At 37.1% G+C, this 14,194-nt stretch overlaps 1 protein-coding gene across 1 annotated transcript in view; it reads right to left on the bottom strand.

The window, feature by feature from the left end:
• Nucleotides 1–3,770: 3,770 nt before the first annotated feature.
• Nucleotides 3,771–14,194, bottom strand: part of LOC121427880 — a 62,453-nt gene continuing 52,029 nt past the window's right edge. Inside the window, exons 15-20 of the mRNA XM_041624453.1 lie at nt 13,844–14,017; nt 13,293–13,477; nt 11,321–11,943; nt 8,342–10,797; nt 5,576–5,714; nt 3,771–4,154 (exon numbers count right to left, since the gene is read on the bottom strand). Of these exons, the coding sequence (XP_041480387.1) occupies nt 4,085–4,154; nt 5,576–5,714; nt 8,342–10,797; nt 11,321–11,943; nt 13,293–13,477; nt 13,844–14,017 (3,647 nt within the window). The 3' untranslated portion in view covers nt 3,771–4,084. The remainder of the gene's footprint in view (nt 4,155–5,575; nt 5,715–8,341; nt 10,798–11,320; nt 11,944–13,292; nt 13,478–13,843; nt 14,018–14,194) is intronic.

The following is a 14,194-nucleotide window of genomic DNA, read 5'->3' as shown; positions in this document are numbered from 1 at the left end:
TTAGGGTCATAAAGGGTAAAATCGTGTTAAAGATGTAATAATACATACATGTATTATGCGGAACATCCCTTGTTTTAAATATAAACAACTTAGGTATTATTATGCATTTCTTGGTGAAAGTAGTGAGGGGTACAAGAATCCGAGGGATGCTACCTCGGCATCATGAGGAGTTTTATTTTTTTGTCGTCATAAACCATGCCAATTTTGTTAATATTCTATCTATTCTATTTAATGGAACAAACATTTATCATGTCTGATCAAAGTGAAGCAAATTTTTTTTCATATTTTTAATAAAAACAAGTTGCATTGCTATTTTTGCTGAGAAGTTAAGTTAAGAATGAATATATTTGACTGGTGCTACCTTAGCACCCTTTGACAATTTTGATTTTCTGACGTCACGAACCACGTCCACTTTTCACATCTAGGCCTATCCGTGATTATGACATATTATGTCAGGCATCGACTTTAAGCTTATGGTATATGATATAAAAGACATGACGAGGTCACCTATAGTATATTTGCATTTAATTGCTTTGATTTGATACCAAACATGGTATGTTTATTTTGTGAAATATTGAAAATCATCAAAGAGGTAGGTCTATGTGAAAAATTGGGCATGGCCTATGACGTCAATAAAAGAAATGCCCAAGGGTGCCAAGCAGAGGCACCCATTTGAAACATGAAGTATACATCCTATGACTTTCAGCAAAACAAAAAAAAATGCATACGCTGTAAAAAAAATGATACGGAATAATAATAATAATAGACATTTATATAGCGCCATCTATCTAGAAATTTTATATTCCGCGACGCGCTGTTATTATTATTACACCGGCTTTAGCTCGATCTGCCTTTCAGCGATCATGCATTCAAGGAATTAATCCTGCCAGGTACCAATTCACCTCACCTGGTTCGAGTGCAGCACAATGTGGATAAATTTCTTGCTGAAGGAAATTACGCCATGGCTGGGATTCGAAACCTCTGTTTCAAAGTCAGAAGACTTATCCACTGGGCCACAACGATACAATTTACAATCATATACAATACAATTTTAACCAGCACGAGGGTAATGTGTCCATCTACATGTAATTTGGGGCAGTAGTTTACCCAATGTGGGAAGCATATTGTCCAGTAAGATTGAAAAAATATTACCACTTACTTTAGAATGGGCAAAATTTTCATCACACTGGATAAATAAAAATTCCCAAAAGAAATGTCCAATGTTGGTTGGACGCAAAATTATACCCTCATGGAGCATTTTTACCCAATATTTTTTTTAGACTGTACATCCCCAAGTTGACGGTCATGTCGTGATATTGATCATAATATATCTACCCGACTGTATTATGAACCAAAATCGGAGATGATGTTTGGGGGCAGAAGATGATCGTAAGGGCCCCGTTGCATAATTTTTTTACCTGAGAAAATTCAGGTTGTTTTTACCAGAGTTTTTGCCTTGTGTTAACGGCAGAAATCAGACTAACCTTAGTTTTAAGATTTAACCAGAGTTTTCTCATGTAAAAACTTTTATGCAACAGGTCCCAGGAGCTGTCCTTTCAGGAGATATATACTGCTGGTTTAAGTAAGAGGACCCCCCCCCCCTCCCACACACCCGCATACACCCTCCCTTCCCGGTCTCCCGCACATCCTTACACCCATCCTCACTCGCCACCACCATGCATTCAAAATATTCAACCACCCAATCTCCTCGACTCCGGATCAGGAACACCGCTCGCGCTTATAACAAGCGACCAATAAGGAGGAAGCCTGTGCAGTATTATTGAAAAAAAATGTTATGGTGTCTCCGAACTGCCAGTGAAATAATAAATACGTTGTTTCTTGGTGCCAAAGATAAAGGTCTACCAAAGACATTCTTCACACCCCAAAACCCCTAAACAGAGGTTACTCGACATTATGGGGCAAGGGGATCAAGTCAATTTTTCAAGATGGCATTTGGCGGCCATTTTGGATTTGACCTGAAGATGACGTTAGGTTGCAAAAATGATAACAGAAATCGGTTCTACTCACCTCTAAACCCCTAAGAAGAGTAATTACTCATCATTTTGCGGAAAGGGGTTCAAAAGTTAGGTTTTCAAGATGGCATCTGGCGGCCCTTTTGGATTTATGCAAATTGGCAAAATTACACAAACGGCAATTTTGGGCAACCAAGCTGATTTTGTTCCAGGACCCATTAGGAACATGAATCAAGAAAAAAAAATACATCGGAAAAAAACATTTATAGGTTGCTGTATTAAGCCTATGTGACTGCAAAATCGACTATTTCAGTATTCAACTCTATTCTTCCAAATCCATCGAGTCCCGAAAAATACTCATTCTAAATCCCAGACACGAATGAATGGGGCACCGTTTATCAGGAGAATGGTTTGTATCTGGACTTAAAAACTAGAAAGGTATTTGTTGTACACGAGCGAATGAGACAGCGTTTAATGGGAGAAAGGAATCTGGACACGAGTGAATGGTATGTTCTCAAATAGGTTTGATTGTCTAAAAAAATGCCGAATGCTTTGATTCTGATGTTAGGGAGTTGCTGGACATAGGAAAATAGGACTTAAACACTAACCCTAATGAAATGGACTTTACCCTAACCCTAATGAAATGGACTTTACCCTAACCCTAATGAAATGGACTTTACCCCTAACGAAATGGACTTAATTTACCCTAACCCTAACCCAACCCTTATGTATTTTAATTACATTCAAATGACACTTAGATGACGTATATGTGATTAAATACTCAATGAGTCATACGTTTGCTTTTTATTATTTTTTTTGTTTAGCTTTAATTACATATTATACATTTTTTTGGTTTTATTTCCGTACATAAAAATAACAGATACAAAGTACATACAAACACATATAACATGAGATGATGAGGTCAATGTTAAGATACAGTAATAAAGGCAAGAAATTATACAGCTGGTAGTCCATATTCAGCAGCAATAATGCATTGTTGCTCGTCTTCCATCGAACCAGTTTACTTGCAAAAAGGTTATGATTACCATAATGTAAAGGAAGTTGACCATCAGACATAGAAATAAAATCATTAAAAACAAAGAAAAAAAATTATATAACCTACACCTTTTTCAAGACATCGTTTTCAGAGACAGGCGATATTTGAAAGTTTTCATGCAGGTTGGACGCTACATGATCACGGTGTACATTATTTTGCTGACTCATCAGCAATTTCTGACGCCACATTAGCAAAGTGATCGTTAAAACCATCACCCACTTCATCTGACATTACTTTTGGAAAAGTGCTATTATACGAGTTGTTGTTTTTGCCCAAAACGGATTTAGTATTTTCCAAGAGTCATTTCTATTTGTTACATTTGATAATTTTTCACAATTTAATATCTGCGTTTAGATTTGAGGATGACAAACGTGACCTTTTTTTTTTTTTTAGAGTTTTATACAATTTATTCTGTACAATATGAAAGTCATATATAAGAGGTATGTGAACATGTGGGCGTTGCTTTAACACGTCAATAAAAAATACCCAAGAGTGGCCAGGTGACATCCGTCGCATTCTTGAAATAGACAACCTATTCTACACGTGGGCCTACAACTTCTGACAAGAAAAAAAAATCGCATACGTACCCAATATGGCGGTCATGTCATGCAATAATCTTGATCATGTCTCCCCGACTAGATACAAACACGACAAAGTTGCAATTGCAGCTATTGCAATTGTATGCTTTTTCGAGAAGAAAAATGTCTAAATAGGTGTTTGGTATTTTTTTGAAGAGGAGGGGCGCATTTGCTAAACTTGAAGGTTGAGAGTTCGACCTACTTCTATGTAACAATCTCTATAAAATTACGGTATTTCGATGACGTCATTATACATATATGACAGATTTTAGGCTGATATGAAGGCTATTCATATTCCATTTTAATTATGGAACTGTCACAAGCTAAACGATTTATGCAAGTCATTTGTGAGATACAAAATAATTTTAACTAGTTTCTTCTTCGTAAATATGCATGTTACGCTAGTTAAAACGTCCAAAGGCTCATTCTGGAAAGCTTTCTCCTGCAGTCTTCATTTGTCAGGCCGTGGGAAAAATTCAACTATTAGAAGCGTTCGGATCGTACAGAGGATTTCGTGTGGTAGACCATCTGTTTGATAAACGTTTTCTGAAGGGAAGAAGAAATAGAAACACGTAGAAGAATTAACATTATACACTCTAAAAACAAGAAATGTTAACTTAACATTTGAAAGGTTGGAGGAGTGACAGCATTTTCTAAATGCTGCATGCATTTACCACTTTAAATGGTTCTACCCAACACTTAAAATGTTGGATTCAGCTTTAGACAAGGTTGGATGTACCATTTGGAAAAGGTTGCCACTTCTCCAACCTTTCAAATGTCGATTTAACATTCGAATTTTTAAGGTGTAAGTAACTGTGACGTAACATCAGCATGTTTAGCTGCATTGCACTCATCCCGCAGTTAGGTAAAACAAGCAAGAATGCTTCACCCATAAAACAAATGCACAGGATAATTACAAACACTCGCGATGATGAAAATATGAATAGTCCTAATAATTATAGATTTATTTACATTGCAACCTACATGTAGCATGGCTTTGGTTTTATGACAATAATCTCGTTAGCACACAAAATGTTATCTTCCAATGAATGACTTTCATTCAATTCATTTGAAACCATGCGTTTAAAACAAACCAAACAAAAACCGAAATGCCTTAAAGGGTATGTTGTTCTCAACTGACCTGGGGGATATAGTCATTTAAAAGGGAAAACGGAAGATCGAACACGGCTTAGGAATCTCATGGAAATGATTATGATTTAAGGTTATTTCAAACGATGTTGTCATACATATTGTAATCCTTAGAGGTACAGTTACAAGAAAGGAGGGCAACTGGAAAGATGGAGACCGAAGAGAGAAAACAGAGATGGAAGTGTGAGGGGATGTGTGTGCGTGTGTAGAAGGAGAGTGATAGATATGTGATGTGTGTAGGTACAATGGCCGAGTGGTCTAAAGCGCCCGACTATACCATTGGAGTCCGGGGTTCGACTCCCGGCACGGTCCTTGACCAAGGCATTACAACTACACTGCTCTACCATCTTGCGTCAAACAATTTATATAGACCTATGCATTATTGATAACAATGTGTGCACGTGTCGTTGTTAAGTATGTTTTAGGTTAACCTCTTTTCTTCGTATATTTTTTAAGCGATTCATTCCATCAGTATCTTGCTGTCGCAGCTGCAGTTGTTTGTACAAACATAGTAGACTGTTTTCAAAACAAAATGATCATTTTGAAATATTGTAATTATTGACGTTGAATTTATGTTATTCATTTCGGAGGAAACTTTGAATGAAATAAGCTGAAGAAAACTAAGTACATGTGCCTGTAGGTCTATGATTATTAGAGAGAAAGAAAGAGAGAGAGAGAGAGATAGTGGGAAAAGAGAGGGGAATGGATGGAGGGTAGATGGGAGATTTATACAGAGAGAGGAAAATGTCTACATGAATATATAGAGCGAAGAGGGGGGGGGGGGGGGAGAGGGGGCCGGGAACAGGGGATTTCATTACTTCAGTGCTTGTTTTCTTCGTTTATCCCGTTGCTTAGTAACCAGACAGGCGATGATGAGGCACAGAATAAGAACGAATGCAGCTGCACCTCCCCCAATTGCTGCAGCATGGACCGAATTGAGCTTCATAGTCTCCATACCTTGAAAGTGAATAAATACATGGTGAATGTAACTGTGATGCGTTTCAATGATTATTAAGGTGTGTTTTTTTCAGATGCAACATTCATACCCGAAAACCGACTCCAAACCAACGATTATATTGATATGACCATGGAAATAAGCCTAATGGTTCGTATTCGTGGTCTTCTAAAACCATTGTTTGAATTCATGGTTTATGCAGATTTCATGTATAAGTCCACGCTATTCTATACGTGAGTCCACTGTTTGAAGAGTGGACTAGTTAACAAAACAGTGGACTCATCAATATAGCGTATTTAACCAGGATCAGGCGTTAATTTGGCGAACTGCTACAAAAGCGCGCATCAGCGTTGGATTTTGTTTAAAGGGGAAGTTCACCCTGAAGAAAACTTTGTTGTAAAAATAGCAAAAAAAATATTTAAAAATATGGGTGAAGGTTTGAGGAAAATCCGTTAAAGAGTAAGAAAGTTATTAGAGTTCAAAGTTTTGGATTTGTGAAGTCATAAACGAGCAGCTGCCCCATGTGTTATGTAATAAAGAATGCATGGATTTGAAATTTTGTATGGCTCCTGATGACTTAATTTTGTTTTCTATTCATGATCGGGTGTGAAATGATTTGTCTATTGATATACATTAGGTACAGTAAAAAAAACATTTTCAGTTTTCTGAGAAAATGAAATTTCATTGATTTTTACCATTCGCTATGTAGGAATGCTGCTCGCATATGACGTCACAAATCAAATAATTGAAATTCTAATAACTTTTTAATTATTTAATGAACTTTTCTCAAACCTTAGGCAATATATTTTATTATTTTTTTTGCTATTTTTACAATAATTTTTTTTGTCAGGGTGAACTTCCCCTTTAATATACGCGGTAAATAAGCGTAATTTACACATGAAATCTGGATAAATCATGGTTTAAAAAATCCCTTTGTGAAATACGTGTCATTAGCTTCGACCGGTCTTGAGTCTGTTTCTTTTGTATGGCTGAAATATTAAGTTGTTCGTCAGATACCCAAATCACACTTTTAGTCATTTTCATTCCATCGCCAACTGAAAAAATAAAATTCGATCTTTTTTTTAACTATTGCTAACAAGCATATTAAAATAAAGTTTTCAAATTTGTCGAAAGGAAATTTGCTTTGAAGAAAGTTCACATCAGTTATAATGGAGGAAATAAAACTCTTATTTGCTGATTTAACTCGGGAGCAGGTCCCCAGCATCAGTCGTGTGTATAGCACACAGGAAAACCACACATTACACTGCTTTTATCATGATTCTCAATACCTTTTTTTTGCTCTTGACCAAGGGCGGATCCAAAATTTTGCAAGGGGTTAGATTTTTGTGCAAGAAATCTTACACGCCAGTGTTAAAGGGCTCTGCACTCACGATTGAATTGCATTTATGTCACGAAATATTTGACAAGCATCTTTCCTAAAAAAAGCTCACCTTTTGTTACACGACAATTTGCACTACAAAATCTTATGCCTTTTAAGGGGGACGTGTAACCTTTCCGCTTTAAAGGAATGGTCGGGCTAGAGATATTTATATTTAAATAAATGTATTAATAATTAAAAAGTAAAATGCTGGAGATTTGATCGAAATCGAATAAAAAATAAAGAAGTTATTGAATTTTAAAGATTTGCATTATTCCAGTGAAACAGTTCTTGGCATGTCTTCATGAATATTAATTAGGTAGGCTGATGATGTCATATCCCCACTTGTTCTTTTGTGTTTTATTATGTGAAATTAAGTTTATTAAAAAAATTTCTACCGAGAACTAAAACAATTTGATTGATAACTGATTAAGAGCATTGTTTATTTCTTGCTGTAACTTATTCTATTTTTTGTTGTTTATTCCATTTCCATTCAAAACAAAACACAAAGTAATTAAAAGTAATACAAATCAAGTTCACATTTACAGACGAGCATTCTTACTTCGTAGAAAAAGTATAATATTGAGCATAAATGGAAAAGAGAGGATGCACTAAAAAACAAAGCTTGTAAAGTAACGATCCCCCTTGGAAATAAAGAAAATATAGGCGACTTATTCATATATTATGTGTTTTTATACAGGAGAGAATAAAAGAACACAACGGTCGAAATCATATTGATGTAAACATAACTGAACAAAAATGCAAAGCTATTCACAAAGAGGTCTTTGATATGAAGGATATGTTGCGCTGAAATTATGGAGACCCATCACTTACACTTTTATGAAAAAAAATGAAACAGTTATGATCTCATGTAAAAAGAAAAAGTAAAGTGGGGACGTGAAATCTTTAGCCCACCTAACATGCCTATAATAAACATTCATGAAGACATGTCATGTCTAGAACTCTTACACCGGAATAATGCAAATTTTAAAATAACTTCGTTATTTGTTATCCGATTTTGATGAAGTTTTAACATTTTGTTCTGTAAATCTTACTCTTTTTCTATTTATTTACCTTGGAATTTACCTTGGAAGTAGGCATAAAGTTATACACAACTTATTTGCCCCTCTGTATCCAAACGTTGGTACCTAAAACTTATTTGGCGTTGAGTGGCATGGGTAGAGCATGGACAAAGAAAATTTTCATCTGGATTGTACATGTTCAAGGACCTTTTCCACACCTTTTCCAAACGTGATTTGAACATGTTGACAGTTTGACTGTTCACAACTTCATCTGGTAGATTGTTCCATTGAGTAACAACTCTCTGAGAGAATACACCTTGTCTCAGCTTTGAACGAACCCGATTCTTATGAATTTTTAATTTGTGTCCACGTGTTCTCTCTGATCTAGACAGTGTAAAGAATTGGTCTGCACAGAAGTCGTCAATACCGGTCAATAATTTGAAGATCTGCAACATGTCTGTTCGGTGTCTCCTATAGGCAAGTGTAGGCAGTTTCAGGCTTTGGAGGCGTGCAGGGTAGCTGAGGTCCCTTAATGGAGTCAGAAGTTTAGTTGCTCTTCGTTGCACCTTTTCAAGCTTCTCAATATCTTTTTTGTAGATAGGATGCCATACACATGAGGAATATTCTAAGACAGGCCTTATTAGTGTCTTGTACAGAAGTAGGAATCCTTCTTGATCAAAAGATGAAAAGGTACGTCTGATCATTCCAAGTTTTCTGTTTGCTGCAGCGACAACTCTTCCGACTTGCTGATTAAACTTGAGTTTATCATCGAATGTAACTCCCAAGTCCTTTTCCTCCGATACTGATGCAATGTCGGAAATCATACCATCTTTCTGCACTTTATAAATCCTGTCTGAACTTTTTCTACCTAAGTGCATCACTTTACATTTTGACGTATTAAAGGGGAGTTGCCATGTATTGGACCAATTTGAAAGACTGTCCAAGTCTTGCTGCAACACCTCACCATCATTGTTATTGTTAACAGAAGAGTAGAGTTTGGTATCATCTGCAAACATTTTGACTGTCGATGAGTTACCAGATATAACCTCGGGGAGATCATTAATGTAAATAATGAAGAGAACGGGGCCGAGCACACTCCCTTGAGGAATTCCGCTGGTAACAGGTACATGATGTGAAAATGATCCATTGACATTTACTCTCTGGCTCCTATTAGATATAAATGCTTTAATCCAAAGCAGAATCTTCCCTTGGATACCATAAGCATGCAATTTCTTCAGCAGTCTTTCATGCGGAACACTATCGAAAGCCTTTTGGTAGTCGAGGTAAATGCAGTCCACATTACCACCATTGTCCAGAATATTACTCCAATCTTCAATCACTTCGAGAAGTTGAGATGAACAAGATCTTCCTTTGCGAAAACCGTGCTGGTGCTCTGACCACAGACTATTTTCATTCATATGCTGCACTATTTCTTCCCTCACCATGGTTTCCATTATTTTGCTCACCACACTCGTCAAACTAACTGGACGGTAATTTCCTGGAGCTGTCTTATCTCCCTTCTTGTGCAATGGAACTACATCTGCTAGCTTCCACTTAGAGGGAACTTTTCCTTCCTCTAGAGATGCATTGAACACATTTGAGAGTATTGGGGTGACGTGTTCACCGAGTTCCTTGAGTACTTTGATGTGTACCCTATCTGGGCCTGGAGACTTGGACTGGTCCAGTGATTGTAACACTTTAAGGACTTTGTCAGTGTCAATGTTGATAGAAGTCAAAGGTTTGGCATAACTTCTGTCAGAAATATCTGGCATGGTCATCAAATCCTCCTTCGTAAACACAGAGCTGAAAAAATTGTTCAAAAGTACTGCCTTCTCCTCATCATCAGACGTCAAGGATCCATCAGGTCTTGAAAGAAGACTGATGTCGTGCTTTATTTTTAGTTTACTCTGAACATATTTCCAGAAACTCTTGGAATTAGTCCTCAATTCTGAGATTAACTTGGACTCAAACTTTCTTTTGGCTTGATTGATAACTCTTGTAGTCTCATTTCTAATTCGATTGAAAACACATCTAGATTGAGCCGACCTTTGACTTTGATGAACATTCCATGCCTTGTGCTTCCTCTTAATTGCAGATTTGACTTCTGAGTTCATCCATAATGGTTCTGCTTTAGTAGTTGAAGATGCAGTTGACTTGGGTACAAACTCCTCGGTTAATTTGTCAATATTGTCTTTAAACAAGTTATATTTGTCTTCCACATCTTGATCCTCTTCAAAGTCGAAAATCTGATGGTCCTGAACAAAGTTTCTCATATCATTGTATCTTCCTCTGAAATAGGCATATCGAGGGTGTGACATAGCCTGCTTAAACTCCAGACTCAAATTGAACTGAATCACAATGTGGTCACTTTTTCCTAGTGCGGCTTTATATGACACATTATCCACCGAATTTTCAGAATTTGTCAGTATCAGGTCCAGAATGTTTGCCTGCTGGCCATCTCTAAATCTTGTAGGCTGATTCACCAGTTGGAAAAGAAACAAGTCTAAAGTTGTGTCTAGAAATCTCTGTGCAAATTGTTGATCTGGCCGTGTAACATCCAGCGAATCCCAAGCAATTGTAGGAAGATTAAAGTCTCCTGTAATAACCAGATTATCGTACCTTAAATTCTCTGCTTTCTTCATAAGTGATATCAGCGCCTCATCATTCCTGGAATCGCTATTTGGACTGCGGTATATACAGCCAAATAGTGTAGAACCAGAGTCATTTACAATTGAACACCATACACTCTCCACAAAGTTCATGTCAGGAAACTCAACTTGTTTTGCATACAATCCGTGTTTGACATAAATTATTACTCCACGCTTTGGTTCCTTAGACAAGAACATATTGTAGCCAGGTAAGTAGAATTCAGAATTGTCTATGGTACTATGAACATTCTTAGGGAGTATTTCCGTCAAGGCTATGATATCTGGCTTTTCTGCTGAAACTCTGATAAGCAGTTCATCTCTTTTATTTAACAATGAGTCAACATTACTGTAAAAAACACGTGCCGAAGAAGTAGCATCAGACCGAACAGTGTGTGTGGAGGAAGAAATTTCTCTTAAAGTTCCTGCTGATGAATCCACCTCGCATTCAGAAAATGATGATTGTATATTATCTAAATCAACTACTGATGGTGCATCACTGGTGCAAATAGGTGCTTGTGCTGTTGTTGTGCATGTATTTACAGTGCTCCTTCTCCCTTCACTATTTCCGAAAGGGCTGGTTCTCAACTGGATTAGAACCTGTGGTGCTCTGAGTCTCACGTAACACTAGTTTATTTCTAGCAATCTTCCATCTTAAATCACCTTCTGATTGACGTGATTTCAGTTCCTTCACAAGTTTACTCCTTTCCTCTCTCTCCTTTTTAGTTCTGTCAGGTTGAATGTAGATATTCTTGAAGCGATCAGGAGCCTTAGCTAGATTTGCTGCCTGTTTCAGTAGAGTATCTCTTGTTTTCGCCTCTTTAAACTCCATAAGTACAGGTCGAGACTTTTCTTTCTCAGGGTCTCTTTTCCCTAACCTGATGACTCTTACATACTGAGCATCAGACATGTCAAGCTGCTTTAGAATGTCTTTTACAAAACCAGTATCTTGATCCTTTCTTGTAGACGAATCATCCGAATCTACTTCTGGTATCCCCTGTAGTATCACATTATTTCGCCTTCGAGCCTTTTCTCTCTCTTCCTCCATACAGCCTTTACAAATAGACACAACGTCAGATTGTGACAGTTTCAGATCATCTGGACTGTATCTCTTAGCACTGGCTGAAGCTGACATCAAACCTTGAGAGAGATCAGCTTGTACTTCATTGACTGATTCAGTCAAAATCTTGAGTTTATGGTCTAATTCATAACAGTGATCCTGTACTGAGCTCCACTTTACACTCTCTAACTCCAGTTTTGAAATTCTATCATTTGCTTCGCCTAAGAATTTGCTACATCTTTCTTCAACAACTTGATCGGTTTTAATGGCTTCAATCGCTCTTGATTCGCATTGAGCACAAAACCAGTGTGCAGCTCTAACTTCTTGAAATAATCGGAAATCCGAAGATGACAATCTGCTACAATTCATGCAAAACCATCCTTCACAACGTTCACATTCTATACAGTCAGAGTTGGTATCTATGAATGGTAATTTACATTTACTACATCCAGAAGTAGAGGCTGATTCACTTTGATGAGAAAGATCATTTGTTTTAGTTGAGTTTTTCCTAGTTTTGCTCTTTTCAAGTCCTGATAATGTTCCTTTCTTATTCTTTTTGGATTTTGTTTCCGAACTACTGATACTAGGAATTATTGATCCTGTCAAAGGAGCACTCTGGGAACGTTTCTCAGGGCTGCCACCACTACTTCGCTGACTTCTGTCCTTCACCCTTCCTCTATCCTCCATCTCTGAGTCTGAGACTGTATTGTAAAGCTGGTGACAGTACTGCAGTATACTATTAGCAACTGAATATCTCAGACAAAATTACTTAATCAGCTTCACTCCTAAGTTAGGCTAGGAAATGTTTTAACCGTAAGCCTGTAAATGTCCCTTGCAGTTCAAACTCAAGGCCAAGCTTAAAAAAAATCAAAGTTCAAACTTCAAAGGATAGGTTATCTCATTCTCAAAACTCAACCAAAATCAAGCTAAATGTAAGTAATTGACAGTAAAATTCCATTTGCACAATCTCATAAGTAGCATCTGCATAGGTTGAAAATCTCAGGTTTGGAAAATCAATACTGAAGTAGGGTGACTTACATTATCTGAATGAGACTGAGTGTGATTACATACATGTACAAAGTCTATGGGCTCTTTGAGACTCTGACTAAACCTAGTCCCACACACACATCCTGGAAGGCATTGAGGCTGAAGCTTTCTTGTTGAAATTTGAATCCAAAAACATCTCTAACATCCACAATCATCAAACGTTGAAAATCACATTATTGGTAAATGTATGTTAAAATCCTCAAAATATCCCAACATGAAGTAAAAAAATGGAATCCTTCCTGTGAAAAAACGAAGTTTGATACCAAAAATCTGCAAGCTAGAAAAAAATGCACTACCCATGCCAATGGCGCCCTTTAGCCCGGAGCATCCCTTTGATATATCCTACATTGTTATGAAATTTAACTAAAATTAAAGGTTAAGAATCAACTTTCCTAAATGAGGGTGCTGTTTCATTCATAATATATGGCATATTTACCTTTACTCTGGCATTTTGGAATGGGATGTGACCAAAAACCATCATGAAGACACTGCACCATTGACGTACCGACAAGGTCATAACCACCCTCGCATGTGAATGTAGCGTATGTGATTGGACAACCACCAACCATAACATGACCGTGTGAGGGCGCCACGGGTGTTTCGCATTGAAGTTCTATTATAAAAAAATGGCGTACAGTATCATTTGAAGGTATGTTAGAGCAAATACAAATATCTCAAAATTCGAAAATGTAAAGGTGATGAATAAAATCAATTGATCATTAAAAATCCATTGACGAAAATAACTCGTCTCATCTAGATCACACTTATCTCAAGTATAAATGTATGGTTTTCCAGAATACATGTTGTCTATTTCATTTCTGTTTCTTTTTCTTTTCAACTCTTTTCTAATGTATATAAAGCAATAAGAAAACAAAATAATTTCGGTCGTTATCGAATTTTAACTATTTATAGATACCTTCACACCTGCACTGACCTAAAAAAAATACATCGTCGCATGAATACAACAATACAAACCCACCAATAGGTATACATGAAGCGAGAGGCTGTAGCCAAGTGCCGTCCGATGCACATGTTGTATTGGCAGGCCCTCTTCGGATATAGCAACTGTCACAGCTAAACGTAGCCAGAGCTCCTGGCGAAGATGAAGTGGTGATCACACGTCCATTTGTCAATAACAGTGACGGGCAGGTTACTTTATTAACAAACAATGCAATACAGAATATTTGTAAAACATTAAAATTTTGCCCATTCAAGAAAACAGCTATTTTCCTTTCCCATTCGTTTACATCTACGGTACAATGGAAAGGGAAGGGGGGGGGGGGGTGCTATCATCAACAACCAATTTTCTTTTTTAATCGAGTGTTATCTA

This window comes from Lytechinus variegatus, chromosome 14 (genome assembly GCF_018143015.1).
Source record: "Lytechinus variegatus isolate NC3 chromosome 14, Lvar_3.0, whole genome shotgun sequence".
Taxonomy (NCBI): domain Eukaryota; kingdom Metazoa; phylum Echinodermata; class Echinoidea; order Temnopleuroida; family Toxopneustidae; genus Lytechinus; species Lytechinus variegatus.
This window is presented reverse-complemented; position numbering and strand designations above follow the sequence as displayed.